The 22,521-nt window shown below is 36.4% G+C and overlaps 1 protein-coding gene across 1 annotated transcript in view; it reads left to right on the forward strand.

Moving 5' to 3' along the window:
- The first annotated feature begins 8,857 nt into the window (after positions 1 to 8,857).
- LOC107598168 (potassium voltage-gated channel subfamily H member 3-like) overlaps positions 8,858 to 22,521 on the forward strand; it is a 98,711-nt gene continuing 85,047 nt past the window's right edge. The window contains exon 1 of the mRNA XM_016289443.1: positions 8,858 to 9,272. Coding sequence (XP_016144929.1) covers positions 9,197 to 9,272 — 76 coding nt within the window. The 5' untranslated portion in view covers positions 8,858 to 9,196. The remainder of the gene's footprint in view (positions 9,273 to 22,521) is intronic.

The following is a 22,521-nucleotide window of genomic DNA, read 5'->3' on the forward strand; positions in this document are numbered from 1 at the left end:
CGTATGGAGGCTTGAACGTTTTTGGACTAGTCTTAGAAGGCGTTCCTATCATCATCCCAGTTTCGGCCCAGATCCGGCCCACATCTGGCCCGCATGGATTTCACATGGGCCAGATGTGGGCCGGATCTGGGCCAACAATATGTTGCTGTCTGGGATCTGAGTGGATGGCATGGCTCTCTCCAGCTCTGCTAATACATGTACTTCTTCAATCAGATAATCCTCCACCAATACAAGACAATAGGGAACTATACTCAAATTATTAGTCCCTCCTTCATTATTCACCCTAGAGGCATTTAGGTTTCTGGATAATAGCTGTTTGCAGTGGGACAGACACTGTCTTCCTCTAGGGGACGCTATATGCTGCTCAAAAAGGCGGACCATTCGTTGAACTGTATAGGGTCACAAATCCATTTCTTTTCTTTTTACAATTGAAATAAAATGGCCAATAATTAAGAAATGACTTTGAATTCAAAACATTTAGACTCATAAATTAACATGTTAATATTCTGACATCCACAAAAATTTATATTTGGCACACTGCCTTTGTCTTGTCCTCACTCAATTTAAAGTGCTCCCACACAGCTGAGGTCTTTGGCTTTTTTGTCTTCTCTTCCAGATGAAATGAATCATGACGTTCATTCACTCATGGGCCATTCATATTCAAGCGCAAATGAGAACTGTTTCGCGGGGAATGCCAGGTGTTCGGAAAAAAAGAAGAATATTCCAATCTCAAAATTGAAAATCGAATGCCAACCCACCGAACAAATAGAATATTCTGGTCCAGCCCTACTGGAAATCTGGCAGTTAGAGGTTTTAGTCAAATTAAACTTGACTCAAACTTGATTTTCATCCCTATTTTTAAGTTACTGTACTCTCTGCCTTTGCATTGTCTGCAAAAAGTGAGAAGTCACGCCAAGGCAAAAGGCATTAATTTACACATTATCAATATTTGGTTGCTGATCACCATTTACAAAATCATTATTGTAACACCTGTATAAAATCTATAGTGATCATGGGCTAGCTCAGGCTTTAACATATAATGTGACTGTATTCATTGTTTTTCTGACTGTAACAATCAAAAAGTCAAACATTTGAGTGGATACCGTTTTGCAACAAATGTATTTGCAATGTTTACTAACGTAAAAGGATGCCATAGACATAGCCTAATTGGTTTTATATCTAACTGAATAAAAATAGCCTAGCACAAAAGGAAGACTTGTGGGTTGATGTGAAAGGCAGTAAGTAGAAATAATGCTCAGAATGCTTGTGGATTAAAAAAAATCTCTGATGACGTTCATTGCCATGGATTTTATCGGGTTACAGGAAAAGTTAAGATATGGATTTAATTGCGAACTACAACTGATTTTATGTGTGATCATCAGGGCCGTCGCTAGGAATTCTGGGCCCTGTGCACTGAATTTGCTATGGGGCCCCATCAAAATCACGTTCAGTGGGAGGTGGTTCGCGGGCACCACAGTCCTCTGGGCCCTATGCACTCTGTCTCTGTCACCCTTTCCCCCCCAATAGCGACGCCTCTGGTGATTATGGATTTTTATTTTTTTTTATTTTTTTTACAATGGTTATACAATGGTTTTTCTGAAACATTTTAGTTGGATTCTTTAACGTTTTTTTAAACGTTACTACTTGTTTCAGAATGCCCAGAGAACATTCAAAACTAACGTTCTCATAATGTTCTCAAAAAGAAAGTTCCCTTACTGTTTTCTTTAACGGTTGCATAACCTATAATAATTTTTTTTTTAAACATTTGTGAACCTGGACCACAAAACCAGTCCCAAGCTGCACAGGGATATTTGTAGCAATAGCCAAAAATACATTGTATGGGTAAAAATTATAGATTTTTCTTTTATGCCAAAAATCATTAGTATATTAAGTAAAGATCATGTTCCATGAAGATATTTTGTAAATTTCCTACTGTAAATATATTGAAACTTAATTTTTGATTAGTAATATGCATTGCTAAGAACTTCATTTGGACAACTTTAAAGGCGATTTTCTCAATATTTAGATTTTTTTGCACCCTCAGATTCCAGATTTTCAAATAGTTTTATGTTAAGATGTATAGTAGCATTAGTACTTACTCCCTGAAGAATGAATAGATTCCATTGAGAAAGTTACACATTCAGCGAGTCAGCATCTCTGCCTTAAACCTGTTTTAACGGACAGCATTTTTGAGCCTGCAGACTAATCTAGATTTAGAAGTCTGTAGTTTGTTTGGTTTTCCATAATTAGCAATAGTAATACCTTAGTTTTTCAGATATGCATGGTAATTTTTGGATACAGTAAAAGGACATGCTGTTCTTTTAGGTACCCTGAACTACTATGCAAGTACAATCATTATGGTGTTACTATCTCTGTACTGATGTACCAGCTTTTGTGAGAGACATCATCAGCTATTCTCATGCAACTAATGTAACAGCACCTGACACACAGGCAGCCACTGTGTAATATGACACAGGCATTTTAATCACCATTGAGAGATTGAGTGTATCTTAGTATAAATTGTGTTCTGTTAACAAATGTTTCAACGTCTTGTTGCAGTTCCACAAACTGGCACTGGTTACTTAACAAAACAATTAGGACAAAGGTCAAATACAACGCGAGCAATCCTGTTTTGCACACATAAATTAATATCTTAATAAAAGATTGGTAACGAAGGTTTAGACGAATGTAGGGGCTACTTCTACAATCAGTTGTAAAATTATTAATGCAACATAAACAATTCATTACATATTTCATTTATATATGACCACCGAGTTTCGTTTTTTGTAATGAATGTATAACTTTAACAGTGCTTTCTTCAGTAATGCTCGGTAGCCTACTTTGCAGGAAACGTCAGATGAAACAACAGCTACTGTATTGTGTGATAAATGTGATTTACCAGCGATTTTGAACGATCGCGACTCAACATACGACGCCTACCTTTTCTTTTGAGGTTGTACAGGAGAAAATAGAGAGATATAAGATGGTTGATGTGTCGTATGGAGGCTTGAACGTTTTTGGTCTAGGCTTTGAAGGCGTTCCTATCATCATTCCAGTTTCGGCCCAGATCCGGCCCACATCTGGCCCGCATGGATTTCACATGGGCCAGATGTGGGCCGGATCTGGGCCAACAATATGTTGCTGTCTGGGATCTGAGTGGATGGCATGGCTCTCTCCAGCTCTGCTAATACACGTACTTCTTCAATCAGATAATCCTCCACCAATACAAGACAATAGGGAACTATACTCAAATTATTAGTCCCTCCTTCATTATTCACCCTAGAGGCATTTAGGTTTCTGTATAATAGCTGTTTGCAGTGGGACAGACACTGTCTTCCTCTAGGGGACGCTATATGCTGCTCAAAAAGGCGGACCATTCGTTGAACTGTATAGGGTCACAAATCCATTTTCTTTTCTTTTTACAATTGAAATAAAATGGCCAATAATTAAGAAATGACTTTGAATTCAAAACATTTAGACTCATAAATTAACATGTTAATATTCTGACATCCACAAAAATTTATATTTGGCACACTGCCTTTGTCTTGTCCTCACTCAATTTAAAGTGCTCCCACACAGCTGAGGTCTTTGGCTTTTTTGTCTTCTCTTCCAGATGAAATGAATCATGACGTTCATTCACTCATGGGCCATTCATATTCAAGCGCAAATGAGAACTGTTTCGCGGGGAATGCCAGGTGTTCGGAAAAAAAGAAGAATATTCCAATCTCAAAATTGAAAATCGAATGCCAACCCACCGAACAAATAGAATATTCTGGTCCAGCCCTACTGGAAATCTGGCAGTTAGAGGTTTTAGTCAAATTAAACTTGACTCAAACTTGATTTTCATCCCTATTTTTAAGTTACTGTACTCTCTGCCTTTGCATTGTCTGCAAAAAGTGAGAAGTCACGCCAAGGCAAAAGGCATTAATTTACACATTATCAATATTTGGTTGCTGATCACCATTTACAAAATCATTATTGTAACACCTGTATAAAATCTATAGTGATCATGGGCTAGCTCAGGCTTTAACATATAATGTGACTGTATTCATTGTTTTTCTGACTGTAACAATCAAAAAGTCAAACATTTGAGTGGATACCGTTTTGCAACAAATGTATTTGCAATGTTTACTAACGTAAAAGGATGCCATAGACATAGCCTAATTGGTTTTATATCTAACTGAATAAAAATAGCCTAGCACAAAAGGAAGACTTGTGGGTTGATGTGAAAGGCAGTAAGTAGAAATAATGCTCAGAATGCTTGTGGATTAAAAAAAATCTCTGATGACGTTCATTGCCATGGATTTTATCGGGTTACAGGAAAAGTTAAGATATGGATTTAATTGCGAACTACAACTGATTTTATGTGTGATCATCAGGGCCGTCGCTAGGAATTCTGGGCCCTGTGCACTGAATTTGCTATGGGGCCCCATCAAAATCACGTTCAGTGGGAGGTGGTTCGCGGGCACCACAGTCCTCTGGGCCCTATGCACTCTGTCTCTGTCACCCTTTCCCCCCCAATAGCGACGCCTCTGGTGATTATGGATTTTTATTTTTTTTTATTTTTTTTACAATGGTTATACAATGGTTTTTCTGAAACATTTTAGTTGGATTCTTTAACGTTTTTTTAAACGTTACTACTTGTTTCAGAATGCCCAGAGAACATTCAAAACTAACGTTCTCATAATGTTCTCAAAAAGAAAGTTCCCTTACTGTTTTCTTTAACGGTTGCATAACCTATAATAATTTTTTTTTTAAACATTTGTGAACCTGGACCACAAAACCAGTCCCAAGCTGCACAGGGATATTTGTAGCAATAGCCAAAAATACATTGTATGGGTAAAAATTATAGATTTTTCTTTTATGCCAAAAATCATTAGTATATTAAGTAAAGATCATGTTCCATGAAGATATTTTGTAAATTTCCTACTGTAAATATATTGAAACTTAATTTTTGATTAGTAATATGCATTGCTAAGAACTTCATTTGGACAACTTTAAAGGCGATTTTCTCAATATTTAGATTTTTTTGCACCCTCAGATTCCAGATTTTCAAATAGTTGTATCTCAGCCAAATATTCCTATCCTATAACAAACCATACATCAATGGAAAGCTGATTTATTCAGCTTTCGGATGATGTATAAATCTCAATTTTGAAAAATTGACACATAAGACTGGTTTTGTGGTCTAGGGTCACATTTAAAAAAGGATACTCATTAAAAAGAGAACACTGTCATAGCATTCGAGTCCACACGCATACAACTTTGGGCAGCCCCAGACTGATAGGCTGGCACTGAGTGAATAATCTGCATTATAAAAAGAAGTAAAAAAAAGTAAAACATTATTTATGATTTATATATATTATTTATGATTTATATTGTTGCCAAGTTGTCTAGTCTTTGCTTGTTTACAGTGCTTTATTACAGAGCCGTTAGATTGCGATCTATTCGTTTGTCTAATGAAGTGCTTCAATTACAGATGTATGAAAGTACACAAGTTACAACGTAATTTAAACGCGACAGATTTTAATGGACAGTAAAACAAATGCATGCATAACCTATAATATTTTTTTTTTTAAACATTTGTGAACCTGGACCACAAAACCAGTCCCAAGCTGCACGGGGATATTTGTAGCAATAGCCAAAAATACATTGTATGGGTAAAAATTATAGATTTTTCTTTTATGCCAAAAATCATTAGTATATTAAGTAAAGATCATGTTCCATGAAGATATTTTGTAAATTTCCTACTGTAAATATATTGAAACTTAATTTTTGATTAGTAATATGCATTGCTAAGAACTTCATTTGGACAACTTTAAAGGCGATTTTCTCAATATTTAGATTTTTTTTGCACCCTCAGATTCCAGATTTTCAAATAGTTGTATCTCAGCCAAATATTCCTATCCTATAACAAACCATACATCAATGGAAAGCTGATTTATTCAGCTTTCGGATGATGTATAAATCTCAATTTTGAAAAATTGACACATAAGACTGGTTTTGTGGTCTAGGGTCACATTTAAAAAAGGATACTCATTAAAAAGAGAACACTGTCATAGCATTCGAGTCCACACGCATACAACTTTGGGCAGCCCCAGACTGATAGGCTGGCACTGAGTGAATAATCTGCATTATAAAAAGAAGTAAAAAAAAGTAAAACATTATTTATGATTTATATATATTATTTATGATTTATATTGTTGCCAAGTTGTCTAGTCTTTGCTTGTTTACAGTGCTTTATTACAGAGCCGTTAGATTGCGATCTATTCGTTTGTCTAATGAAGTGCTTCAATTACAGATGTATGAAAGTACACAAGTTACAACGTAATTTAAACGCGACAGATTTTAATGGACAGTAAAACAAATGCAAAATACCGTGTAACTCCAGGCCGGTGTTGTGCCCAATTGTGCCCGGCACAATAACTTCATATTGACTCACGACTAAACAAAGGCTGTAACTCAATTTGAGCTTTCCAAAACAAAGGCAAAGAGCGGTAACCACAATATTATTAACCAAAATTTAAACATCAGATTTCAGTGTGAAAAAGCACATTTTATAGGGTTAAAAAAAAGGGGTTTTTAAAGACAAGTTGGCTACTATATTTCAAATTTACGGATTTATCAATGCTGCCGTGCAAAGGCAAAAGGCTGTAACTTTGTTTTTGGTCGGAAATGAGTTATTGGTATTTTGGGGACATTGAAGACCTCCTTTATCATGTGGATGGGTCTCGTGAGTCCATTTTTTTTAAATTTTTTTTTAGAAAATAATGGGTTTAACAGTAACTTCAAAAAGCCATGGAGAAACCAAGGCAGAACACTATAACACCAGTTTCGGCCAATAATTTTATATATAATTGCAGTTAATTAACTTTTTAAAATGTATTTTACAGATGAATAATGAATGACACGGATGACTTTAATAGACACCGAACTGAAAACAAACAATGAAGAGTTGAAACAGAAATTATTATTTAGAACCAGAATATTATTTAGAACCATAGAAGCCCCGCCCATTTTTTCCACCCTTTCTGCAATTCTACTCACTTTTACCTTATTTGAGTAATCCTTCTCCTTGCTTTTAACGCATCCATTTCAACTTGGGCTGCGTACTATTTAACATACTTAAAATTTACCCAAGTAGGCCTAGCTACATTCTGTCAAGTATGCAGTGAATTGTTGTGACAGAAAAGTAACAGAATTAGCGCGGTACCAAAGCAAATTTTCATAACCCAAGCTGTTAATGATTTGGTTTTGTACCAGCTTCCCCCTGCACACATAATAAACGGGTGATTTCTAATTTCCATGCGTCTTGCAAATCTTCACCAGTACAAAAGCAGATGAAACAGAAGAAGATGATACAGGTAAGACAGATACAGGTTCACACAACCTCCAAAACGCATTCTGTTTCTCGAGCAGTCCATATTCTCAGTCCACCTTCGGTTTTGAACGGTGTGGTTTGGCATCTCCTGTGTGAATGCAGAATTCAGATTTACCGAAAGATGTCGCAATTTTCTGCCTTTTATTTATTTAGTAAATTTTTATAGCAGTGCAGGCCATAGCAAGGGAATCCCGATGAGTCAAATTGCAAAATGAAACAGGATGGACATAAGTGTTTTGCATAACAGCTATGGCCTACTAATATCTTTTCAAGTCTGTAAGTATGTCGTCCTTTGCAATATTTTGAGCATCTGGAATCTGCAGGCCAAGGTGACATCTAAGTTTTAGGTGAAAAATGTAAAAAGGTTAGATATACAGTAACTTGCCATGTGTATTACTTATTTTATTATTTTCTTTTGATTAAATTTTTTATTTAATTATTATAATTTTTTTTTACTTTGAATTACAGTATTACCTCAGTGGTGAGTTGTGAAATTGTATTTATTACCTGTGTCAAATTACATATTCAGTTGTTTGTCTTGTTATAAGTTGTTCAATGGAGACACTGTATTTAATTTCTTCTACCACACAGGAGAAAAATATAAATAAATATCCCCCCCTTGTTATTCTGTTCTATTATTATTGACCACAGACACATTGATCGTGTACAAAATTAAGTCTAAAAGAGATAGAGATTGCAGTAAAACACTCTTGCACATAGTTATACTGTTTGATTTATGAATCAATGAAAAATAAGGATGTCGGACATAATAAAAATCTACTTAGAACAAGTGTCAATTACTTAGAAATGTATTTTGTGTCCATTTTTGAAAAACATTTACGTTTTATACTAAAATGTACTAAAATACTTGCCTTGGACTGTGAATTAACAGACAATGTTATCATACTATATGCACTTTATTATATTATAAAACATGGGTTTCAAAGTATAAAATATATATTTTGTGAGTTCTGTTAGTTTCTTTTTAAAGAAAATATTTTTTTCTGAGGTTCTTTCAACTATGCCAACATTTCCTTAAAAAAAGTTACAGTTACACCACCTTGACAAATGTATTCACTATCAACAAGGTGTAGACTATTCAAGTAATTTTAATGTATTTTTTAAATAACTAAGATTCAGATTAAGTAAATGACGTCAAGTAATTGACCCTTAAATAAAAAAATTCTAATTGTATGTGTAAAATTAGGAAAAAGTAAGAACCTTTCCCAGTCACTAAATACTTTCTTGTGAAAATTCCAATTTCTTACAAAATCAAAATTTGGTTTGTTTTTGGATCATTTCATCTGAATAAAGAATCTTTAATAAAAAGAAAACTAGTACAAGGGTTCTAGCATCCTTACCAGACTCATGCTCACCACGTGACGTGACATCTGCTGGTTATGGCAACTAGAGAAAGCCAGTTATATAGATGTAGAGAGGAAGGATCGTGGTGCCAGTAATCCACACAGCATCAGTGCGCAGTCGCCTCACCAGTCAGAGCTCCGGTCTCCAGCGCTGCCGTTACGCACAGGTTCATCTCATCTCCAAGCACCTGACTTACAAAGACACGTACGCGGATTTTCGCCCTCTTTATGACACGATGTAAGGCAGATATGTGGGCTTTTCTTTAAAGGATATGGTCACTGTTGAGCTGCCAAAGTGGAGCCGCGCGTATCACGGATCGGGGCGCTCCTGCAGGGTCTAGGATGCGCGCCCGGAACATCCCGATTCTTACCCGGGTTCGGGGCTGAGAAGGAGTCCTCTGCCCTTGGTGGGCGCAGAGGCGGGAGGAGGACGCAGTCGACCCGCACCAGGATGCCTGTGATGAGAGGTCTGCTGGCCCCGCAGAACACCTTCCTCGACACCATCGCCACCCGTTTCGATGGCACCCGTAAGTGCGCAGATTACCGTTCCTTCACCAAAGTGTCAAATGCAAATACAAAGTGTTTGAGGCAAATTGAACAGTCACCTGAAGCTATTTACATCAGTGCGTAAAATGGAACAGTTGTAAGCTCTTAATGTACGCGCGTGGATATATGGAATCCTTTCGTGTAGACGGTTGATCGTTGTCTCGTAACATCGTTCAGGGTAGCCAGTGACAGCAGTAATACATACTAGCCTACAGCTAAAACTATTTTGGACAACATTTTATAATTATGCATGGATGCAGTTTTATGGCCTCATGTTAATTGAAAGACTGCATGAAATATTTGTACTTGTCACATTCCGACTATTTAAGCAAACTGTAAAAATAAGTTTAAAATAGTGAAAAAAACCTGAAATATATAGATTTTTTATTTTTATTTTATTTCAAATATTTGTTCATTTTAATTACATTACATTTTGGTGTTGAATTAAAGTTAATGTCCATTTTGTGAGCTACTAAGTGTTGTGTAACACTGTGAACTCTGTCTCTGCCTCAATTCTTGATTGTACTTACAAAGAAAGGGATTTATAGCTTCATTTCGCTGTCTTGCTGAGTTCAGGTTGCAGCATATCTGCTTATTTGAGATGTTCTGTTTATTTGGATGTTGTGATCTGTTCCCTGGCATCCCTAGTACATTTTGTCTCATTTTCTTCTCAGCTTCTCAAATAATTACATAATCTGAAGAGCAGAAGCAACGTAATAAGATTGAACTGTTTTTTAAGAATACATTTTTCTTGACATCTGGATGGCCCATTGAGGGTGAAAGAGGTCAGAAATCCTTCAAAGAGGAAAACAGGTGCATCTGTCACTACTCCAGTGCTGCAGATGAGTGTGAGAAAACACACTTTTGAGCTCTCTTCCCATTCTTTAGGCCAATCTTTCATCTAAAGCCACAGAGAGTGAGTCTGTGATTTGTAAAGTGTTCTTTTGAACAGAAGGGATGAGTAACTTGCGTGCTGTCCGGCTGAGCAGTGGGTGTGTAGATGGATAGAGGGTCATTAACATGCAGCTTCACATCTATGCAGTGTCTGTCCAGTGGTCAAGGTGGTGTAGTTTTATGGTTAAAGGGATGTTCTGGGTTAAGTGCAAGTTAAACTGACAGCCTTTGTGGCATGATGTTGATTGCCACAAAAACTAAACAATATGCATGTTAATATACAGTAATTTTGGTGTGAAAAAAATACTTACTGACCTTTTCTGTTTCAATTTTACAACTTTGTTGCCGTGACAACAGAATGCCATAAACCCTGTAACCCCGAGAATGACTAAAATGATTCAAACAGATTTACTGCTGAAATAATACACAAGTTAACAGAACAATTAATTTATCAGCTTTTAGAAAATTATAAACTTCACATTTCTGCTTTTAAATCCTCCAAGAATTGGACTTATTTACTTCTGTTGAACTCTAAATTGAAAGGCTGTGTGTTCAAATCCCTCAAAGGTTCATCACTATCAATTCATAATTTGTTAGCAGTTGTGTGCTAACCTCTAGATCACAATCCCACTGGCTTTTACCTTTAACTGATCATCAGCGATAAATAGAGAAGCACAGAGGGGGCTTTTAGAGAAATACCCCTATGATTGTTAATAGAAAATAGAATTGGAATAAAAGCCTGCAGTAAAATGCCTTCTGGAGATCCTTTACTTTGTTGTGGTCAGAGCTTGTAAAGACAATAACTTATATTACTGTTTGTCACTTTATCGCCTCACACATGGTTGGGATCAGCTGCATTTAAACTCGAAGTGACGTGCACTATCAAAGGTTTAATTCTGATGTTTGATGCAAAAGGAGAGAAAGAGCGAGAGGAGAATTTTGTGCTGCTGGCGTGCTCCCATTTGAGAGGAGTTCAAAGACAGGCCCATAGAGAGAGAAGATAGTTGCTGCAGACACTGATAAACACAGGCTCCTCACATTCACACATACTAACAGGAAGTGACGAATTCAGCCTTTATTGTGGCGGATATTTTGACAATATGCATTAGGGATGACCGGATCAATCTTCAGAAATATGACACTTCTGGAAACAGTATTTAAAGTATAAGTTCTCACAAAATTATGGATCCTACTTTATGATCCTTACTTTCTAATGATTTATTCTAATGATATTTAAACATAACATAACATAACATAATAGTAAAATATATTATATAAGCTGTGAAAAATATGAACTTGGTTAAAAAAATAGTTGTGTAATATAGAAATTATTTGTCCTCATCTGAACATGAGCAAAAATGCTGAAACGCGCAAGCAGTCAGACAGCGTTCAGCCACAGCACTCAAACACACAGAGAGCACTGCTTGCCAGAGGTAATGACAGGAAAAAAAGAAGCATCATTTGTTATTTTACTCCACTGCATGACAACAAAGCTGAATATGAGATGTATTATTGTCTGAAAGTTGTAAATATATATATATATATACTGTATATATTTTAATTAAAACTATGTTGCTAATAAATGGAAACAAAACAGTCCGATCATTTCCAGTTTAGGCCTATTTTGTGGCTATTTAATGTTTGTTGGCTATAATTATTTGTTTTATCCTCAAAAATCATAAAACTTATTGGTGTAGATATTGGCTTTGATAGTACTTCGTATCGGATTGAAAAGAAACCCTAACTCTAACGGATATTACTCCACCACCAGTATGCGTATATAATTTTGCTGTCTTTCTAGATTATATTGACCAACCAAACAACCATGCAAGATAGATTTTGTTGTTGTTGATGTCTACATATATTAGTCCTCGCTGCACATTTAATTCCTGATCTCGATATGAGCGAACTAAATCCAGCTAGCCAAAGTCTTTGCAGTGAAGAGCTTCAGACTAAGAGAGAATTTAAAAAAAAGTATAAAAAAAGGTAAAGACAAAAGGACGTGATTCGGTCTTTGTCATCCATGTCAGCCACATCCATTTGTTCAATCAAACATTCATTCGGAGCATTCAGCACATTTCAGACAGAATAAATACAGGCCTTTCCATTCACCGAACACAGCTAATTACACACCCCTAGCAAACCGAGTGCAGTCATCATAATTAACAGCCGCCAGTGTCAAGAATTCATCTTGGCCTGTCTGAGCATTTGTTTAATCTCCAAAGCAGATGAGAAAGAAACTGAACAAAACATCGGGGTGAGCCTAGTCGCACAGTTGCGCATGCACACACACACACACACACACACACACACACAAACACACACACAAAAACAATCACTTTCTCTTCTTAACAGAAGCTAATGTTTACTTGATTTGAGGCCTTTTGTTGAGTACTGAATATGTAATACACAATACCATTCATGGTATGTGTTTGGTATGATTTTTTTGGTAATGTTTGCGAAAGAAGTCTCCCACCAAGGATGCCTTTATTTGATAAAAAATAAAAACAGTAATGTTGTGAAGTATGTTTATATTTTTATTATATTATATATTTTTAATATTATAATATTTTTATTATAAATACTATATATAAATAATGCATTTATGAGGTGCCAAACAGGAAATAATTATGTAAAATCTGAATATATAGAAGTAAATCTGAATATATAAATGTAAATCTGAATATACAAATGTAAATCTGAATTTATAAATGTAAACCTGAATATATAAATGCCAATCTGAATGTATAGAAGTACATCTGAATACTTAAATGTAAATCTGAATGTATAAATGTAAATCTGAATTTATAAATGTAAATCTCAATATATAGAAGTAAATCTGAATATATAAATGTAAATCTGAATTTATAAATGGAAATCTGAATTTATAAATGGAAATCTGAATATATAAATGGAAATCTCAATATATAGAAGTAAATCTCAATATATAGAAGGAAATCTCAATATATAAATGGAAATCTGAATATATAGATACTAATCTAAATATATACAAGTACATCTGGATAAATAAATGTACATCTCAATATAAATATATATTTATTATCAGGCATGTCAAAAGACAGATGTTCTTATTTATTATTTTTATTAAAACAATATGCCTATACATCCTGAATGCATCAATGCGGATATTGTACTAAATACTGTAAGTGCATATCACTTATCTAAACCAAATGGAGTATTTTTTACTGTATTTTACAAAAGGCTGGCCATAGCGCTAAAAGGTCCTCACAATTCAACATGGCTACACATTTTGCGCACTCTTGTCCAGTGTTAAACAGTCACTGTTTCTGTTTTTGGTATTCCAATATAAATAAATGCATGTTTTCATGTAGCATCTTTTTCCTTTACTAGGTACAATATTTCAAGGAATCACCTGGAAAATGTACGTGATATTGTTTTTAGTTGGACCACTATATCTCAAAAGCTATGTATTAGCGTCAGGACTTTATTTAATCGCAGAAAGGAACTAGGGCTGGAAGAGAATTGGGGATTTACTCCTCTCTCTCTCATATGGAGCTTGATCACCATATAATCAACATCCTGTCATCTATACCTTATTCTGGGGAAACATACATTCAAGGCAGCTTAAGAGGCAGAGGAAATAGAGTTCATTATGGAAAAGCTGAATTTTCAGCAGTCATTATTTAAAAAAAAACATACTGACCCCAAACTTTTAAACAGCATGTATTCAATAATTAGTTGGACATAGCTGAGCAAATATATAAGAGATCAGAAATTTTGTATTCTGGTCAATCCTCAGCTCCCATATGGATATAGTGCCAGAAATACCCTAATTGAGCCCGTGAGTCCTTGTATTAGTGAATCGTCTATATTAATTTTGTTCATCTGCTCTCTGTAATCAGGTTAGAGTTTGTTCACCAGATGGACCCTTTCTTGGCTCCTGTGTGTCTGTGTAAGTTGCACAAACACACTCACACACATTTCTCTCCCTTAAGGGCATCAAATGTCCTGGAGACCCCCCTTCACTATTTGTTCCAGTCAGCCATTTTGGCCAGTTTTCTTGCACCTGTTTGAAGCAGTTGAGTCTGCGCCTTCAGTTACTCTCTCTCTCTCTCTCTCTTTAACAGGTATTCTTTTGGCTGCTCATTAGTAGCTATAATGCTACCATACAGAATACCCTAGCAACTGCCATTCAGTGACATATCAACAACTCTGAACACCTTTGCAACCATCCAAAGCACCCTAGCAACCATCAAGCAATGCACTAGCAACTGCTCTGAACAGTTTAGCATCCATCCAGAAAACCCTAGCAACTACTCTGAACACTCTAGCAACCACCCAGACAATTCTAGGTTCCAGAACACCTTAACAATCAGAGCTCAGCCTTGATTTTTAGTTCACAATGAGATGAGAATTTACAGTAAATGTTGTGTGTTTGAGAATATCTAACATTGGTAGAATCCAACTAGCAACCGGACATGAGCTGGTCAGCACAGAAACTATTAAGTTTTGCCAGAAACTTTTGTTACCATGGTGAATTTTTGTAAGGGTTGCAGTGGCTGCATTCGTTGAAGCAGAGAGGGTAATGGTAATCAACAAAATCATGAAATGTCCATTTAGTGTTTGAGGCAATTCAGCACATGCAGGCTACGGCTGTCTCATGAATTTGCATGACGTCTAAGTGGAAGATTTGTTTTCTATGAGCTTTGTGTGTGTGTGGATGCATGTGTGTGTGTGTGTGTGTGTGTGGCTAAGAGTTTCTCCCCAGGGTGGTGTAATGACACCATGGTTAGGCACAATCTGCCCCTCATTATAAAAAGAAGACAAGAAAACATTGGCCACCGGTGAGACAACAATTCAGAGAGAATCAGAGAGAGACAGGCTGTGAATGACCTGAGAGACGAGTCACATAGAGCCTTCTGTGGCAACATGCAAAGTTTCAAAATTGACATCCCTGTCAGAACTCTTTGTGTATTATGAATGTGAGGTCTATGTGTAAACACAACCGAAAATTCACTCGACTGCACAAGCACTCAGGATAGACTCTGCAGGCAGAATGCTGCAAGAATGGCCAATAACACAAAATTAATACACTAATTAAAAAATCCAGAGTAATGTCTCTGACGTGCTAAATCACATTCAAAGCACATGTGAACCAACATCAGTTGAATTTTACATGAATATATATGTAAGACTCTCTCCAGGATTTGTCTATATCTATTCATATGTCAGTGTGTTTTGTATTCATTCACTGGATACAGGGCTAAATCTTACTAAATGCACGCTGTCATTATATATGAAGAGTCAGGGATAGAGTTGAGGGGAGAAAGCAAACGTCAAACTGAGAGACACTGAGCCTGGTGTGCGCTGTAATTCTCTGAAAAAAAACAACAACAACATCATGACATAGATAAACACTCTCACATGTGAACACATCGTGCAGCAGACTGCATTCCGTTGACAGTTAGAGTTTGCAGTGACTCTAATTGGTTTGAATTAATTCACTCCTTTTCACAGGTCTATTGGCAAAGCAGTGACAAAACTTCCTTAATTAATCAATAAAGGTTTCCATTTACTGTGGCAATCTGATGCCGTACAATGTAATTAATTCAGAGCAAAGTCTATGAAACTTGTATGGCATTAAGACTGTCAAAAATACCCAGCCGACTGCCTTCAGAACGGAACCGTGAACTGTTGTATGAGACTAATTACTATGATACTGCAGTGTCTCTAATGCCTCTGGCAAACTGACTTCAGCCTGGCAGGAAGTTATGCTTTTTTGTAACAAACAATATTTTATATTGCATTCAATAAAAAGGGACAGGGCTCGAGATTACTGTATATTATATCAAGATTTCAACATCCTCTTTTGTTTACTATATTTCTGATTTGTGTTTCCAGTAAATTTTAGGTTACCGTGTGTCACTACTTCATACTCTGCTGTTTGTTTTGACACTTCAGTGGTTCATTTTAGCATGCAAATTTTGCACAAACTCTAGGAGGTGTTTCACCAACATATCTAGATATTACAAAAGATGTAGAGGCATGTCAAAGGCTCTTAATCATGTCCATATGTTGTATCCAATAACCAATAAGTATCCAATAAGTGTCAGTCATCGATAGGAGTACTGGAAAAAACAAATCAAAGGCTTGTAGAGGAGAACTTTAGAAGCATTTGTGGGTCTCCAGGCACTACTGGATAACCTGGCTGTTCTAGGTAATGCTTCGTTGAATCACAATGAATCCATAATTATGAAAACTTCTGAAGCACGTTCATGCCTAGGGCTGTGAATGCTGAGGGAAAGAGAGAGAGAAAATATTCAAGGTCATGACTATTGGTCTTTCCTTGGTTTAACTTCATACCAGCAGATGGATTTGGTATCTTGGCTGAAATTTCATCAGTTTTTCTTCAACTTTCCTTTTTTAAAGGGGTCATGAACTGAGAAATAAAAATTCCCTTGATCTTTTGACATATAAGAGGTCATTGCACTATAAAAAACATCCTGTAAGTTAGTCTAAAAACAGCTTATATTGAAGCCAATCTGCCAAAACGACAGCTTGTGGAATGTACCACTTTATGACGTAATAGTGTGGATAATCACACATAAACTGCCTCCGCAGAAGAAGATCAACACCTGCTTCTACATCACTGGCTGTTTAGCCCCGCCCACCGATACATGCATGTAGTGTAAATATTGAGAGAGGCAAACGCAGGTCTATGCAGAAATCAAACGATAAAGATGCTCCGGAGACAATAAGAAGCTGTTCAGTGCCAAGCTGTTGAAAAACACAGTCTTTGCATTGCCTTCCTTCTGATCCCAACTTTAGGAAAGAGTGGATGAACTTCATTTTTAATGAAGATCCAGAAAGAACTTGATCTTTTGTTCTCTTCATTTTACCGCGGATTCGTTTACAAACAAGCCCCAATTCGACGCAGGGTTTTCAGAAAGATTGAAACTAAAAGACGATGCTGTGCCGATTTAATTGGATCTGACAGTAATGTCTCACCACACAAGTGTGAGGAACTGTTTTTATTACGTGGTCACTATTGCTTTGTCTGTTATTACTGATCGTTTGATATGTACTGAGTATTTAAGCACAGCAGCGTCCATCTATGAAGGATGTAGGCTATCAAAAATACGCAACTGTTAGCCAATCACAGCAGTGGGCATTTACTTCTGAGTCTTGATTCAAACAGCGCGTTCTGATGAGGGGGGTCAAAACAGGACAGAAAATAGCCTATTACTTTTAAATTATGATGTTTTTTGATGTACAAATCCGGATAACATTATAAGTGGACCTCAGAGAACAAGTACAAAAGAGTACAAAATAATAAAAAAGGCAGTTCATGACCTTTTTAACAAAATACATTATTTTATACAGCTCCAAAAGTGAAAATTGAACCTCACCATGCTGTCCTAACATAGCAACATAAGCTTGACAAATGGTGTGAAGTTGGGGGTAGGACTACCTGTTTTTGACCAAAGGCAGACAGGTCGAATAAGTTTTGACTTTTTAAAATGTCATTATTTTTGCAATTATGCAACACAGAAAAATACAAACTTTAAAATAAATAGATAATCCATGTAACAAAGTAGTTTGATTTGGTGTGGCATCAAGCTTAGTCCCCTTTAGACAACATCCCTAATTTGTCAGTTATTTAAAATGATTAAACATTTCATCAAACTTATGAAGTCTACAACAGTTCTGCTTCACTTAATGTGATTTACACATAAATATTCACACAGTCTTCCTATATCAATATTCATATTCTACAAATTATCCACATGATAGCAGTTGGATTTACATTATTACTCCTGCACCTGCTAAATCCTGTTTTTAGCTTGCGTCTCCTTGTGATTCAAGCTGCTACTTCACAGATTTACTTCACAGAAGTATTTGTGAACGATCCGGAAAGGGGTGTTTGAGGTGACAGGAAAAGTGGCTGTGACAACCGCAGGTTTGTCATCCAGGATCAAAGTCACTGCCATCCACAATAGCAAGAACAGCCCAGCAGTTCACTGGCAATATTTACAGGTGATCTCTCACATGAGGAGCATGTTGCAGGATAGTAAAGCACTTTAGCGATGGTAGAATTAGTTAAGAAGCTTCAGAAAGTGTTTATGTACACTTCAAAAGCAATGAGACTTTACACCGTTTTTGAAAACAGATGTATCTAAACTACAACACAAAAGCTGTTGTGGGGATTCTTTCTGCAGGTTACATCCATACACCAATAGGTGGTGATATAAATGCAAGTCCTTATAAATTATTATTATTATTATTATTATTATTATTATTATTATGATCATTGAGTCATTCATTCAACCAATTTGTTCTAAAACACTCATTGATTTAGGAATTTATCAAGCAACTGTATTTTTGAATGAGTCACTGAATTATTCACTCAACCAATTCTTTTTGAAACCTCTTTTCATTCAGGAACGCAATGACGCTACTGTGTGTTGCCCAGAGACACGCAACAGCTCAGCTGTGACTTTATTTTTGTTGTTGGAGCAAAAATATACTAGTAACTGGCAATACTGAAATGTGTTAATATTAACTTTTTTTAAGAAACCAATACAATGACATTCATATGACAATCACACAAGTATTTTTTAGATCAATGTACATATTACAGCATTGGTGCATTTATAGTTTACATTTATTGTGAACTGTGGCAGTCTAAAGGAAGCTGATCTGTCATATTAGTTAGTGAAATTATGAATTTAAGATTCTGTGAAGTGTTGTCTGAATGTGTGTAAGTAAAACTCTCAGGGGAAGCAGAGGTGTTAGTCTGTTGTGTGTTTCAGAGGGTAATTTTCTACGCTTTAGCGTGTCATTAATAGTTACACTGGTTGCCGTGTTCAAGAGACATGTGTTATGTAACATAACCTGCTGTTGATTTGAATTAGACCCATGGTGACTCCAAATGTCAGGAATCTCCTGCCTTCACTTCCCACGCTCCCTTGCTTTGAATCCCTCACTCAACACGCCCCTCTGAAGACCCATGGGGAAGTGTTATTCTGAATTACATGAGCCATCATGTCAGGCCCTCAAATTGAAATACTAATTAGCTTTAGCAGCGAATTACTTCTTGAGAGTAATTCCTCCTTGCTTCCAGGCATCAGATTTTACTCATTGTTTCTGTTTGGAAGGCATATTTGTGCCATTATTTTCTTATGACATTAGGTATAAATCATAAAAGAAAAGGGTGAAAGGATGTGATTTAATTCCAATTGGCATTATTTTGAAGTTTAAAGGAAAATTGTAATGTGAATATGCTCCCTTAGACAGAATAATCCACCCTGCATCATCTGTGATACGAAACATCTGTCTTTGTCTATAATCTACATGCGTATATGTGTGTGCATGTACTTTTATGCGTGCAGGAATACATAACCAATACCTGGCACATGGAACAAGTTAAGAGTTTAGTTTTTTTCCCCATTTTTCCAAAACATTTCCAGAGCTTTACAACTTTACTGATGACTCAAACTTCATAGAATAGAATTAGAAATCACTTTGCCATCCTTAAGTGGCAGGTAAACTGCAGAAAAACCACTAAGCCTCGGCTAAGCGCTCGCTGTTCCCTCATTTCTGCGTGTCTCGCTGTGGCCTGGCCTCGTCGAATCAGCCGGTAATTGGCCCCGCTTCGAACACGGGCAGACGCTTACCGCAGCAGATGGAATTCGCTTGATTAAATATCCTCAGCTCCATCAGGGATGAATGTTCCGTGAACCGTTTCTCCTTAATACACACACCAGCTTACTGGAGAGAACGATCCTGCAAAGCCCGACAGCTCTGCAAAGATCATCGTGTTGGTTTAGATTTTTGAAGGAGATATACTTCTGCCATGCAGAAGTCTGTTCCTCTGCTCCAGGTCTGAATGCACAAAAAGGAACTTACAGTTAATTATGCAAACACTAATTGAGCCAAAGTAGGGTTTTAACCACCACATACACAACATAGCTGCGGATTCAGCTATAAATTTAAAGTCTGGACTTATGGCAAGGATCAAACAATTAAAATGACATTTTAGCCAAAGCATTAAAAAATGAAAATAACTGCACATGAAAGGCATTTGAAAAGAAGAAATGAATGATGAACACATATTAAAAATCCTCTGAGACAGTATTAATGTGACCTTCAAATCACAAAAGAAAAGAATAAGGTGAAATCTGCTAGTTTTAATAATAATAATAAAAGGGTATTAATGTGGCTATAGTCAAAGAAACTTGCATAAACATAATCCTTTCTGTATGAGAGATTCAGGAAGAATATTTCTTCTAGATAATTTCTTCTAATTGTGAGCCTTTCCTGAGCCGATCGCATCAAGGTTGCACATTAGCTCAGTTATTAGGGTTTGTAATGTGTACTGGTCAGGTCAGGTTGCATGTTCAACAAGTTTGACTTTTCACGCATGAAAGCTTTCTGCTCTTTAACTGCTGTGTTTATTGGTAAAAACTATAAAGTTCTAGCTGTGTTATGAGAGCACATCAAACAAGACTGCCCTTTTAAAGACACTCGGTTGACAGAGATTTTATTGTGCAGCTGTGTTGTTCATATTGAGCATCACTGTGTGTGTATTATGCATGAATTGCATGAGTTGCTGGCCTATGGGTTTTGTTTGTGTGTATGTATTCAGGTGAGGTCATTGGAGGAGTGTTTGTTCCAGGATAAAGTGACCACACAGTGTGTATATTTACACATGACTATTCTCTGATGCTGTTTTATGACTTCCTTGAAGGTAACCAGTCACCATAAAAACTTCACATTTTATAGCAATGCTCAGTAGTGGCACTGCTCTCCAGACGGCATGCATTATTTAATGCTAATCATTTATGAATGACATAGACATTTGGAGCTTGATTGTTTTTGCATGTGCCAGTATCAACACGATATAGCCTGTATTTGTTATATGTATGTGTATATACACTGGATTAATCCATTCTTAAACTTAATACATTTAAGTTTAAGAATTGGTTAAAACTGCTTTATCAGTTTTGGGTTTTCATACAGTGTCTAAATGAGGACATACTTTAGACTTTAATTTATTTTACTGTATATAAAGGTAATTATAATTACAAAGGTTTTTTGCCATTATAGAAAAAAAAACATTATTCTTAGTTTTTACCATTAAGTACATCCCCAAAGATCACATTTAGCTCCTTTTTTTTTTTGGTGGCAATTTTATTGCCAAAGTATAGTTAAGTAAACATTCACAAATACACACACAACATGTTCAATTCTCTTCATTAACCTCAAAAACATGTGCCTGAGGTGTCTGTCTTGCCTTTCTGCACAATTTTACAGATGTGATTGTTCTCCCGATGTGTTTCTGTGTGTATTTGTCAGATCTGAGGTGCTGTGCCCTCTCTGACCCTGTGCTATCTGAAAGCAGCAGGCTGTCGTCTTTAATTGGAGAATGAAGGACTGAAAGGGCCAGAAAATAAAATCTGTCTCTTTCTTAGACACACACACACACACACACACACACACACACACACACACACACACACACACACACACTCACACACAATAAACAAAACATCTTTTATTCCAGGATTGTCCATTCACTTTAGCTAAAAGCCTGGACCAACCTGACATGTGACTTCATACAGCACAGAAACTGCTGAAAGAGCGCATCAGCTAAATAAACTTAATTTAGTTCATGTCAAAGCCCACCTAAATAGACACCAGGGACTCTTCTTCTGTGTGGTGATTAAGTAAAAAAAAGTCTTTGTGATGGGGTAGTGGGTAGATTTCTTCCACCACAAATACAATAGAGTCCCCTGATATATTTTTGTGTCCTCCATTGAACTGCCCAGTGGGATATGTTCATGCCTGCCACCACAGATCGAAGGGCTGTACGGACCGCGATGCACAGACTATGAAACAGCAAGAGTGCTGTATTTCTCTGCATCTTCTCCTGCCTTTCTCTTCCCACTCCTCTCATATCATTGGTCCGACTTTATCCTTGTCCCTCTCTCCAAAGTGTGTTGTTTATGAGACACTGTGCCCTTTTAAATTGGTGATCTGTTGAAAAAAATACAATAAAGAAAGTTAATATTTAAGAAAACAATTAAGCCTGTCTATTAATACCTATCTATTTCTCTTATTAAGTCTCTTAAGGCTACATTTACTCTTAAGGCTGCTCACCAAGGCTACATTTATTTGATCAAAATACAGTAAAAGTAGTAATATTGTCTATTTTAATATATTTTATATTTAGTGATGGCAAAACTGAATTTTCAGCAGTCATTACTCCAGTTTTCAGTGTCATCCTTTAGAAATCATTCTAATATGCTGATTTGGTGCTCAAGAAACATTTCTTATTATCATCAATGTTGA

This window comes from Sinocyclocheilus grahami, unplaced genomic scaffold (assembly GCF_001515645.1).
Source record: "Sinocyclocheilus grahami isolate Dianchi unplaced genomic scaffold, SAMN03320097.WGS_v1.1 scaffold246.1, whole genome shotgun sequence".
NCBI lineage: Eukaryota > Metazoa > Chordata > Actinopteri > Cypriniformes > Cyprinidae > Sinocyclocheilus > Sinocyclocheilus grahami.